The sequence below is a fragment of the Pezoporus flaviventris genome, unplaced genomic scaffold (assembly GCF_033815535.1).
Source record: "Pezoporus flaviventris isolate CSIRO_AGI_PZ_B2104156 unplaced genomic scaffold, CSIRO_AGI_Pfla_v1 ptg000045l, whole genome shotgun sequence".
Classification (NCBI taxonomy): domain Eukaryota; kingdom Metazoa; phylum Chordata; class Aves; order Psittaciformes; family Psittacidae; genus Pezoporus; species Pezoporus flaviventris.
The window spans coordinates 27,746,714-27,759,202 of NW_026892593.1; the positions used below are offsets into that span (position 1 = coordinate 27,746,714).

The 12,489-nt window shown below is 40.8% G+C and overlaps 1 protein-coding gene across 1 annotated transcript in view; it reads right to left on the reverse strand.

Annotated features, from left to right (window-relative positions):
• Positions 1-6,074: 6,074 nt before the first annotated feature.
• Positions 6,075-12,489, reverse strand: part of NELL2 (neural EGFL like 2) — a 153,974-nt gene continuing 147,559 nt past the window's right edge. Inside the window, exons 18-20 of the mRNA XM_061467792.1 lie at positions 12,156-12,332; positions 9,793-10,017; positions 6,075-6,873 (exon numbers count right to left, since the gene is read on the reverse strand). Of these exons, the coding sequence (XP_061323776.1) occupies positions 6,823-6,873; positions 9,793-10,017; positions 12,156-12,332 (453 nt within the window). The 3' untranslated portion in view covers positions 6,075-6,822. The remainder of the gene's footprint in view (positions 6,874-9,792; positions 10,018-12,155; positions 12,333-12,489) is intronic.

Here is a 12,489-nt window from a genome sequence, read left to right on the forward strand (position 1 = left end):
TAATTAGGATTTCAGCAACCACTTTCTCAGCCTGGTTCAAATCCCAAAGCAATAGAAAATACAGATGAGTCTGAACCGTGAAAACTGGGACTAAAGAGGGAGTTTGACTCCAAATTCATCCAAATTCAGTGATGTCAATTGCACAGCTCCTTAGGAACGTATAAAATGCACTGTGGGAATGTATTTCCTTTTTGTGAAGGGATGATTAACAGTGGCTGAAACCTCTAAAACAGCACAAGTGATCTCTAGCCCGAGGAATATGAGAAAGTTTGAAGGCAAGGCAGAATAAAATGATGTTACAGGAACCATCAGTGCTGTGCTGAAATAGGCCAGCACTGAAAGTGATCTGCCAGGTACTGATCCTGGAGCCCTTAGAGGAGTCATAGGCAGCACATCATTTCCTGAATAAAAATACCAAGCAGAGGATAATGCGATTGCAATCCCCAGTACGTTGCCTCAATCTGTTTCCAGACAGAGGAAGCTAACCCAATAGATTTATGGTGAAGGAGTTAATTTGTAGCGGGGATGTTAAAAGCAAGTGCTTGTGCTGCTGAGGCTGGAGGGCAGGAGCTGCCCTAGCAGGCAGGGACTGATCTAGGTGCCACGTGTGTTTCTGCTGAGTTGTGCTGGTTTTGGTGGGATCACAGGCTCTGTGGGTTGCACCTCTCCTTCCTTTGAAGGCAGCAGCAGCTGAGCAGCCTCTCAAGTTTACTAAGTGAGGAAAGAATTATTTCTTCCTCCCCTGCTGTGCTCTTCACAGGAGCATCAGGACCCATCAAATATAATTATTACCCAATGGAAACTTAAAATGGAAAACAGACTAATTAAAAAAAGATCACTTAAGCAGTACCAACATTGCCCCCCCATTTTGCCACAGGCAATGTCTGCAAGGCCAAATTTTCACACCATCTGCATTAGCTGAGCTTGCTCACCCATTTACCACTAGCCTGACCTGTCTGGGCAGGATAAGAGAGGCTGCCCAGTCCTGGCCAGGCAGGCATCAGCTGCAAGGCAGTATCTACAGGCATCTCCCAAAAAAGGTCCTGTAGAGGAAAAGCTGGCCATGGGAGAGGGCTTGCTATCAGTTGACTGGGGTAGCTTCTGCAGAGCCATATGGCCATGAAACACGAAAGCAGTGGAAGGGCTGCGCACTGAGGGGGCTGTGAGCATTCACATGCTGCCCATGGCCTGTGCAAATGAGGCGAACACTAGATTTTTTCCTTGGAAAGCAAATAAAGGGCTTGGCTTCTTGCCTCTTCCCAGGGAGAAATACTTTTAAGACAACAAGAACTTTTTGTTCCTGACTTGAAGGCAGGTCTTACCTTTCCTGGGCTGTGGCTGCACACGTGGGGGTGATAGCGGAGCTCCTGGGACAGTTCTAATCCTACTCCTGCATCCCTCTGGATGGACAAACCACTTGACTTGTGAAATCCATCTAAGGCAGCCAAAAGATGGGGTTTAGGTTTCCAGAGGAACCGGTTTAAGGTGGGTCATTCTGGTCACAGCTTATGGAAGATCCAGCTACACATACCTAATACCAGGGCAGGACTGCATAAAGACACTTTTAGCTAGGGTTCTACCACCCACCAGACTGGAGCCTACAGCTTGTGGTGCAGTGCCTGCCTTCAAAGTGAGCCAGTCCCAACCTTGGGGGAAAAAACAGTTTGCATTGTGGTTGTCCCAAACATTTTTTACATTTTTACCAAAGGCACAAAGAAAATAAATTGTGGCCCACTCAGATGAATGAAATATTCAAAAGCAGCATCAGCTGAGGAGCTTCTTGTTCAGAACTAAGATCACCAGGGTTTACCCCTCTTCTTGTTCAGATCAGCAGCCATTGAAAGAGGGACAGGAATGAGTTGGCATCGCTGGGATCTTCTGCTTTGTTCCCTACTCCCCTTGAGGAAATTGTCCTACCTCCCCACCAAAGTACTTTGTTTCTGCTATTCTATTTAGGATGCTCTACCTGTGGTGATGCAGTTCTGGTTACTTTGGCTTTCAAATATGACTCAGTCTTAAAATAAGCCCTTAAACAACTTTATTTCATGGTTCCAAGCAATACTGCTGATACAAAAATGACATCCTAGGAGTTACATTTGAAGTCTAAAATGGTAAAATGAGATTAATGATAAAAGATTTTAAGACGAACGACAGTTATTGAGTTTGGCTCTCATGGATGAAATATTATATGATCAATAGATTATTATGGTTTGTAGTAGTTAAAGTTTCATCTTACAGAAATAATCTATGAACAGATAAGTAGGATATAGGGTTGCAAATCTCTTGTTACTGTAAACAATGCCTGTTTGGCATTTTACAGACTGTGTAAACTCTGGCAATAAGAAACTACTGATTAGCGCAGACCTAGATGAGTAATTGATTTTAACAATTGATTTTTTATTTTTATCATTTTGCATTAGCACCATACTGACAAAACCAAAAAACCTGAAATACACTGACATGCTCGTGGCTGTTCACATGGCTGACAAGCAGCCACAGACCTCTGAGTAAAGGGGTTTTTAGCACTGTCTTTTTCATTTCAGACTCTCCCCAAAACCCTGCTTCTTACTCAAAAATCCAATGGTAATGCTTTGTCTTTTCTCCCAGGGCAAACACTTGGCAGATAAAGCAAAAAGAAGTTTTAAATTTTTAATTAGAAATTAAAATAGCAGCAAAAGAGATGGCCCGGACTGCGAATTGGCAAATACGGCTGTGACTTGGACAGAAGACATGACTGCAGTGGGCTTTACTGGGGCACTTCTCCACAGGTCACCCGCTCAGGAGATGCCAGAGCTGCTCTAGTTTTCTCATTCATATTACTCTGAAATATTTTCTTTCCATAATTGGCAATAGCTATCTGGTGATCTTTAATTATTAACTGGTTTGGGGACAAGTTAAACTGCACTTGTCTGTAAGTAAGATTCACTGTTAAAAAGTACTTAGCTGAGCCCTACTTCAAAGCTACTGCTATTTTTATCTGAGAAATCAAGGGAGCCCCTGACTGTTGAGAGGCTACGTGAGCTGAGCTCCATCACTGTGCTGCAGTGAGATTCTCTTTCAGTTCGGAAGGACCCACTGTCCTGGTTTCAGCTGGAACAGAGTTAATTTTCTTCCTAGTAGCTGGTGTAGTGCTGTGTTTAGGCGTTAGTTTGAGAACAATGCAGATAACGCACCAATGTTTTAGTTGTTGCTAAGTAGTACTTACCCTAAATCAAAGCCTTTTCAGTGTCCCATGCTCTGCCGGTGAGGCAGACCCATTCAAAGTGAGATTCACCATGTCCATTGAGGAGATGGCACCCCATACACATTCTGCATTTGAAGACAGCAGGAAGATCCAGGCTCTGTGTCTCATGAGGTTGTGCTTCTCTGAGGTGCTCCAGGGTGAATCTGCTGTAGCACAACAGCAGTTAATGGCAAGACCCTAGGCTGGCACTGGATGAGGACAGTTTTACAGCACTCCCTGCAGGAACTTCTGCCTTTAGGCATTCTACAAAAAAAAGGAATGGCTAGGATTACAGTTAATGACCATGCTTCACCAGTTGTGCTGTTAAAGGTGGAGCTCCTACAGAAGCAAAGATGTCCTTAGACATAAGGATGACTGAGGCCAGCAAGCTGCTCTGGCCTATGGCATATTTGTAAGGAACTGAATTTGCAGCTGCAGTTAGCTCCCTTTTCAACATTTTACAATACTGCTGCTTTTTGTCAGCTTGTTTCACTGCAGCATTGAATTCAGCATTGTAACTGAAGACATCTCTGCCTTTCTATCTGTAGCTCTATTAACTTAGGGCAATTATTCTGCAGAGAGGTGACAATTCCTTTATGGAAGTTATTGAATTCTGGTACTGCAAACAGTGCATCAATAATGAAAGGCCAGTAAGAGAGCACAACATACCTGCATTGTTCAGAAATATGATTTTGTCTTTATGGACTCTATCATCTGACAGATAATTTAGGCCTAGAAATTAGACATCAATTTTTAATAATATTTAAATTTACTTTCCAAGGAAAATTAAAAACATGAGCTACTAATTACAGGCTTGAACGAACAGGAGGAAGATGGGGAAGAGAGGGTGAAAGGGAATGAAAACAAGGGTCACTGAGATGTCTCACTGGAGTTTGCTGACCTTTAGAACTCCCAACTGATTAAAAACCTAGAACATTGATAAATTAGATAATATTCGCTCAACCCATTCTCATGTTTTATTTAGCAGAGACTTTCAGCTTTGTTCAGCAGTATGACTTCTGCTCTTTACATACATGTAACACTGACTGTCTCTCCAAGGACTCGATTCAAGTTTTAACTATTACACTGTGTCTCAATTCCTGGCTTTTTAGCCTGCTGCTTATTGTATTGCACAGTGCTTCACAAACCTACAATAGCAGAAAGATCCTACAAGGTCAGTGTAGGCAACAAAAGGAAAGAGTTGTTTTCCATCTATACACCATTTTATATTTGAATAAAAGCTGGGATTAAATACCAGTATTACTCTGCCTTTGAGAAAGGATTGAGAAATTTTTTTTGTCTATCCATGGATGGACCCAAAACAGGGATGCTTACCACTGTTCTGTGGCTATCTGCCTTCTCTCTAAGTGCTCCATAGCTTTCCCTTAGAGCTTTCAGCAGCCTCTGTCAGAGCCTGAGGATTCTGCTTTTGAGAAATGTTTGCTCTTTTCGAAAAGAGAAGTCTGCTCTTCATGCATGTCCTGTGTCTATCTTATACCTATTCTTGAAGGAAATTGATGTGCAGCTCCTAAATCATAACCCTTTCTGCTAAACTTTCTCTCAGAAACAGGCATGCAGCTGCCCCTGAAATCCACTGAAGAGGTGCCTCTGTGCCTGAGAGGAAACCATGACCTCCTGACAATTACTATGCAGGCAAGAAAACACTGTGCAGAAAGCAGCTTCCTTCTCAAGGAGCTAACACCCTTCTTTAAAAACTTTGATTGCAGCTTGCCACAAACTGGACAATACAGTAAAACCCTTGAGTACCTGTTATTTATGGACAAGGTGAGGAAAAAGGTGTATTTAGTCTGAAAACCTTCATAACTAATGGTCCAACGTAGACTATCCATTTGGGGCTTCTTTTGCACGTTTTCAGTTTCTTGGTTTTGTTTATTTGTATTATTTACATTCAGTGGCCTAGCATCTCTTGTATTCCCTGCTCCAAAAACATACAGTACTCAGCAGACATGAAGGCACATGGGAATATCTACCAGATACGTGCAGTTGCATGGCATTCCTTTGATCTTCTGCTGTACTGGAAACACTGTCAAGTAGCATCTGTTTGCAGGAAAAGAATTCTGTTTGGTATAAAACATATACATTCGCTTCTTTGTAACTTAATAATACACAGGGGTAATATTAATGGAAGTTTTGCTTGTCCAGGTTGCATGAAAATCTACTGAACGGGTAAGAGAGATGCTGAAGAGCAGCAAGGCACTTTGAAAAGAACACGACTACTAAAGCAGTATTCAAAGGATGCTGTTATCTTGGGCAGTTTCCTCCTCTCCTGTTTTGCCTCTACTCTTTATAACACGTTCCTTACAAATTCAGCCTTTTCAGCCTGTAATTTGTAAGCACTGCTTTATTCTTTATTTCTCTTCCAGAATAACCAGCTTTGGTCATGTAGCCTCTTTATTGTCCCAAGAGCGCAGAAGCGAAAATAGGGTTGAAGTGAACCCCATGCATTAAGATACTTTACACAAACACCTAAAACGGCTGTGGAGCTTACAGAACTCATGGTAGCTGGAGAGAGGAGGAATCTGGAGAAGATCCCCTGTAAATGTAAAGAGATGTAAGACGCGCAAAACCAGTCTGTACCCACGCTGGGTGACAGCATCCCACTGGCACACAGGGTCTGAGCTTTAGGCACATGAATTTGTTGATCAATCCACTGTAATGACTCAGATGCATGAATTTACTTAATGTGTTCTCAGAATAAGAAAGGTAAGACATGACAGGCATAGAGCTGTGCTGGGCAGAAGCTCCCATACCTAGGCATGCTGGTAAAGAAGAAATAGTAACACACATGAAAATCACATCCTTGAAAAGGAAAAGGAGCCCAAGCAGAAACTTAACATAAGAGAAATATTTATTTAAATTTGCACAATAACGAGCTTATACTGAACAAATTCAATCAAGAAATAATAGTAAGTGCAGTAAAACAAAGAAATATTGATGACTTTTTCCATCAGAAAACATTAAGAAGCCATGCCTGTGCATCACGGGTTTTCTTTTTGATTTTTTTTTTAATTTTTTTTTTGTTTTTACAGTAACTTCTTTTTTTTTTCAGCTCACATACTGTACATACCATATCTTAGCTGCTAGGTTCTTTATTCCTGAAGGCTTCGTCCTTTTACTCAAATGCCTGCTAAATTCTGCATTAAGCAATCAAACACATTTGTGCAGTTCCAAATAAGACTAGGTAAAAATCTCTGTATCTGGTCAAGTGTTAAGAGTCTTAAAGCTTTGGAAGACCCTCTAAAAGCTCCTAGTTGCTTTTGGATCTTGACATCGTTATGTACAGCGTCACAATGTGTCACTTCACACTAACCTAAATATTCTGCACAATGATGCCAGACAGACAAATAGCCAGAAGATTTGGGCCTAACCTCATACAAAGGTATACACATCTGAGCTTGTCTTGAGTCCCATAAATTTCACTCTGATTCAGGTAACTGAGTTCATCACATATCTGCACTTTAGATGGACAAACCCAATCTAATTTTAGCTTTAATTTTGAATAATTTTTGGTCTAAAGGTCTTTATTGTGAAGCAAAATTCTTCAACCAGAAACTGCTTGTGAGAGACGGTTGTTGGTGTCACAGTTCCTGAAGGCACTGTGGGTCCACTGAGCAACAGACATGGCCATTCTAAAGGGATGAAAAACAGAAAGAAGAATTGAAACAAGCAGCATTTAGGACAGAACAAGTAAATTGAACAAGCTCAGCCATTTGAAAACACCCACCGGATTTGAATGTACAGACTTGTAAAATACAAGACATACAGGTTCTGATCAGATTCATGACATTGTTGTCATGTCCTTCCCTTACCCAAGGGAATGGGCTACTATGATTCCATTAATTGCTTGATTTGCTGTGGTCTGTATCCCAGAGATACAACAATCAAACTGAAAGAAGCTGGCATCACTGGAGGAAATGTCCCCAGCATAAAGGCATCAGGCATCTGCTCAAGTACACAAAGCTGTTGAAGACAGGTCACTTGGGAGTTTTATTTAGGTCAGGCAGAAGGGACTCTGGATTTTATTTAGCCCTGAATGCTTCAAGTTTATACATTCTGTCTGTAAAACCAGCAAACAGTAATCCATAATTTTTTCCCTGATACTCCAGATATTCTTCTGAGAATATTAGCAATTAAGGGAACAGATTGCCCGTGGACATCATTCAAGTACCGGAGAAACTGTTTTCTGCATCGCTACTGCTTCTTAAATCTGATTCTTACAATGCAAATAACAGATGTTACAGGACATTAGACAATCCTACTGTCCATCTTCTTTACTTGCGATTTGAAATGGTTTTGTGGCTAAGTCAGCTTTAACTGATGCCCAGGTTTCTGAATTCTTAAGGGATTTGTGTAAACCTATTTTGCTATAGCACGCTTAGAGAGGCTTAGACCAGAACTTTGACCTTCCATATAATGCTCTGCAAGAAGAGACTGGGGTGACACAAGACGAAGGAAGAGAATGATCCAAAATGGGCACACAATTAACCTGATCCGGAGGGAACAGGCTATTTGCATACAGAACTACAATATTAAAATGCCGCCAATATGAGCAGATAGTGTATTTAAAAAAGACAACTGCTCTATAAAGAGAACTGAATAAGATTTAGCTTGCTGAGAGACAGAGATACATCCGCTGTTAAGCAGGTTCACACCTGAGCCAAAAACTGTGTGGTTTGGAAGAGTATCTGTTTTAAACTTACATATGTTCACAATGCAGTGATGGATTTTAGTCTGTGTACGTGTTTACACTGAATACAAATTAGTTAATGCTTAAGGTTAATTCTTTGCTTAAGAGGAAAGGGCAGATGGGAGCAGTACACAGGCGGTCATCAGCAGAACTGATACACAGCTTCTGCATTGCCATTGATTAGCAGTACAACAATGAGAACACACTTCCAATCACTGAATCTCAAAAGCACTTCAGAGAAGAATCACACCTATTTGTTTTACAGATGGGAAAACAGATGCACATCAGCCTCAGCAACTTGCCCAAGCAAAAAGTAACTTCTAGCACTGGAGTTGGTATATGCCACCAGTTATATACCCCAAAAGCATGGGCTTCTGCACATAAGCTTGTTTCAGCATCCTTTGGACAGCAGCTAGCTTTCTAACCATTAGCCACTCTGCCAAATCATAGAATCAGAGAATGGGTTGGCTTGGAAAGGACCTTAAAATCATCTAATTCCAACTCCCTGCCACGGGCAGGGATGCCTCACCCAGACCATGCAACCCAAGGCTCTGTCCAGCCTGGCCTTGAACACTGCCAGGGATCGAGCATTTACCATTTCTTTGGGCAACCTGTTCCAGTGCCTCACCACCCTTGCAGTAAAGTACTTCTTACATCTAACCTGAACTTCCCCTGTTTAAGTTTGAACCCATTACCCCTTGTCCTATTGCTACAGTTCTTGATGAAGAGTCCCACAGCATTTTCTTCTAATCACCATGCTGTTCTGACACCAAACCAAATGCCTATGCTTACTTGGTGCATAACCCTTCCCTCTTGAAAGGGACTACGCCTCAACAGCAACAACTGCTGTTGCGCACAGTACTGAATCAGGCAAAATGGAAACAGAAGGTGGCACCTGAAAGCTCTGCTACATCGTCAGTTACTCCCCATCTCTCCCAGAAGGAGCTGTTGCAGTTAGCTTATTTTTTATGAGAAACTTTTCAAAGTAATCAATCGTACGACATACTAGAGTTTGGGAAGTATCTTGCTTGGGAAGGACATAGACTAAGGACCAAAATCAACTGTGAATTTCAGTAATAATTAAAGATCTGTGGATGAATCCTACTGTCTCTCCCTGGCTACTGTGGAAACACTCTTTGTCATTCTTCAGTATTTGATGGTGGAGAAAACAGTTCACCTTGCAGGCTTATTCTGAATGGAAGGATTTATTTTAACCTCCTTTTGCACCTTTAGAAAGAGATGCCAGAATTCACAGCCCATAGCCATTAACTTTTCTCCTCAGACAAGGAATTCCTTTGACTACAAAAACTATAAAGTGTTTTAAACATTGTTATATTATTAATGTTATTAATATTAATTTTAAACATTATTAATAATTTTATTACATTAATATATAGCTAATTTTAAAGCAATAAAGGTATGTAACCGTATAACTAGTCCCTTAATTCTCAAAACAATTACTATTCTCAAAATACAATTTGATCACTTCTGGTGATGCTATAGTAAGTATCACGAAGAACAATTTATCGTGTGAAGCCTGGCCTTATATACCTATGCATTACTGCATATGTTTCCAAGATAGCACGGAGCTATATAGTAAGAACTGCAATCAAACTTGAATTGAGCTATCCTGATGAAAAAGCAAAGCTCACTGTTGTGTCTACAGCGCACTGAACCATGATCTGTTGGCCTGCTTCTGACCTGCTAGCACATTAAACCATCCTTCTAGCACACACAAGAGTAAAGTTGACTAAGCTGAACACTCTTACTCTGCTGCTTTAAAACAAGTGCAGACACCAGCTGGTCACTGACCAGACTTGCTGGGAAGCAAGTATCTCGGCTTAACTTTTATGCTCTTTACCTTGCACTGGCAGAGGGTGCACTCTGTGCCATGCTTAATCCAAGAAGATCCAGTGAAGCGAACAACATTGGTTTCATCCAGGCAGGTTTTAGTGATGTCATTGCGAATCGTGTCTGCTTGGCAGGGGTCACTGACGCAATGCGGGCAGCACTCGTTCTCAGGGAGGACACTGAATTCACAATCCACCTCTGGGCATGGCAAAGGCCAGCAGTCAACTTCGCCTTGCTGTTTACATGTATTATAAGAACAAGAGAAGATTATTAGCTCTTGTTTTGTTTCATCATCCAGCCATCTGAGTCAGCATTATTTTTCTTAGCCAGCTAATTTTGCCCATCTGGTCCTATTCAGAAGTCAGTGCAGAGAATGCTGGTATTTGAGAGACACAGCAAGTTGTGTGCATTTTCTGCGTTCTGTTCAGGAAGTGTATTAGATTTAACTTCCTTCAATACACTCTACATCAAACTGCAGCTGGCAATCCTCCACAAATATCATGCGATGCAGAATATGGACCTGTCCTTGTGAAGTCTTACTTTTGCAAGTGACAGAAGCCTTAACAGGACTGCACTGCAAAACTGCTTCCAAATAGCAGGTTTCACCTTGTTGTTACTTCTATTCTGACTGTTCACCACAAAAAGCCTTCATATTAAGCTCCGGATGGGCTAAAATTTATCTTTCACAGTTACAAATGCATTGGCTGGAATATGTCAAGTATGTCAAGCTGCCAGCAGCTCAGTGTAACAAGAAACACCAGTGTGTTTCCACCAAGAAGACCTCGGCCAACTTACTATCCATTTAGGATGTTACAACCAGAATACCTGAACTTCCAAACTTAATCACACTTCCTGCATGATGGGTTTAGTACAGCCAGGGTATGAAAAGGTCAGAGCAGAGACTTGTGCTGGGCCAGAATATTCTTGGGGGAAGTTACTGTACTCCTGTACATAAATCTATAGATGTCTAACTGTTCACATCAGTTACTAGAACTTGGGGTCAGCTTCTCTTCAACTCTGGTCAAAGGCCAAAGTTTCAGATTTATTGGTCAAAAGAAAGACTTCACAGAAGTCATTAATGCATGTTTCTTCTGGAACAGGTCCATCTCTGACCTTCAATTTATTTAGCTCATTTGAGCACAGATTGAGTAGTCTGTATTGAAGTGGGGCAGAGAATTTCTGCCTTGGAAAGAAGTTTACGGACAAAAACTGTACCTAAGGTTTGAGAATGAGGAGTTCAGTATCTCCACAGCAAAAGCTGAAAAAAATTCCCAGGGATTTGTGATAGCTCCAGATTTACTCTTCTTGTTGTAGAAAGTATTGTCAAGTTACTTCTACAAATTCTCATCTGGGTGAATTTTCCTCTTTTTGAACCACAGGATAGTTAGAATGAAAGCGATCTTTAAAACCATTGATCTTGATATTTCAATTTATGTTTGCAGTGATGGACAGTACAAGGAGTAGACACTCCTGTCACTGTACACTGTCACTAAAAAAAAATCCTTGACAACTGAAAGAAAGCAGGCTTTAGTTACAGATGTAACATCTTGAAAAAAAAACCCATCTATCGAGATCCCAAACTGCAAGTTGTTTTGGTTCGTTTTTAAGACATTTAATGAAGCACTTGGGAATCCATTTCATTGAATTTTAGCAATGGTAACACTGAAAGCACAGTGTCTACAGAAATTGGTTTCTGGCTGTTATTCGTGATACCCTGACAAGGCAAAGCTGCTAGATGGACTAAGATTTACATTTGGAGATGACCTGTGATAAAAGCTAGTTATTTTTATCTTGGGATTTTTTCCATCCTAGAAACTTCCTGAGTGGCATTATTCAGAGTAGTTTTTGCTCAGACTCTGAAAGGCAGGCCTAGGAAAAAGATTACAAACTTTAACAGATTTTATTTTTTTCAAACCTCATTTCACTGTTTAGAAAAAGGCATCAAGTTGCATTATTTTTTCTGTTACTAAAAATGCCTGAATGAATAAACAAATTTTAGTCTATCAGCATCTTTGAAATTACCAACTGTGATAGCAAATACATATTTAGAATTTCCTTACTCAGCTTCATCGGTCTTTGAATAAGTGAACACATGAGTGCTGCCGTGTAGGTGCTATATCCAAATGACCTCCACTCTTTGCTAAAACAATCTTCATGATTGAATAATTTATATTACTCCTATTGTGTCAAAATGCATTTCTGACTGGAACTTCATAATACTGACTAAAATCCGTGAAAAACAGATTTTGATTATACACATACTCCAAGGGAAATTAAATGGATGCTAATGCATGAAAATTAACTATTCACAGATCAGAATATCTCATACCCTTTTCCCCTCATGTCTCTCCTGCTGTAATCAAGGAGCCTTACCAAACAGCGACACTGCTGACAGTTCTGTATCCAGGATTCACCACTGTTATAGGAGAGCTCCCCGCTCTGATGTAAACATTGACTGCTGAGCCTTGGGTCACATTCAGGACAGCAAAAGAGGTCAACAGTGGGATTTTCACAGTCACAGACCATTCGTCGGCACATCACATATCCATTCTGTTGTTGGAAGACAGACATAGAGCGATGGCAAAAATTCACAAAACTCCAGCAGTGCTTGCACCAAAATCTGATTTTTTGGCTTGACTTTAAGCCATCAGCAGCTCACAAGTTTTTCCACTATACCATTTCTTTGTCAAAATACAATTCAAACAGA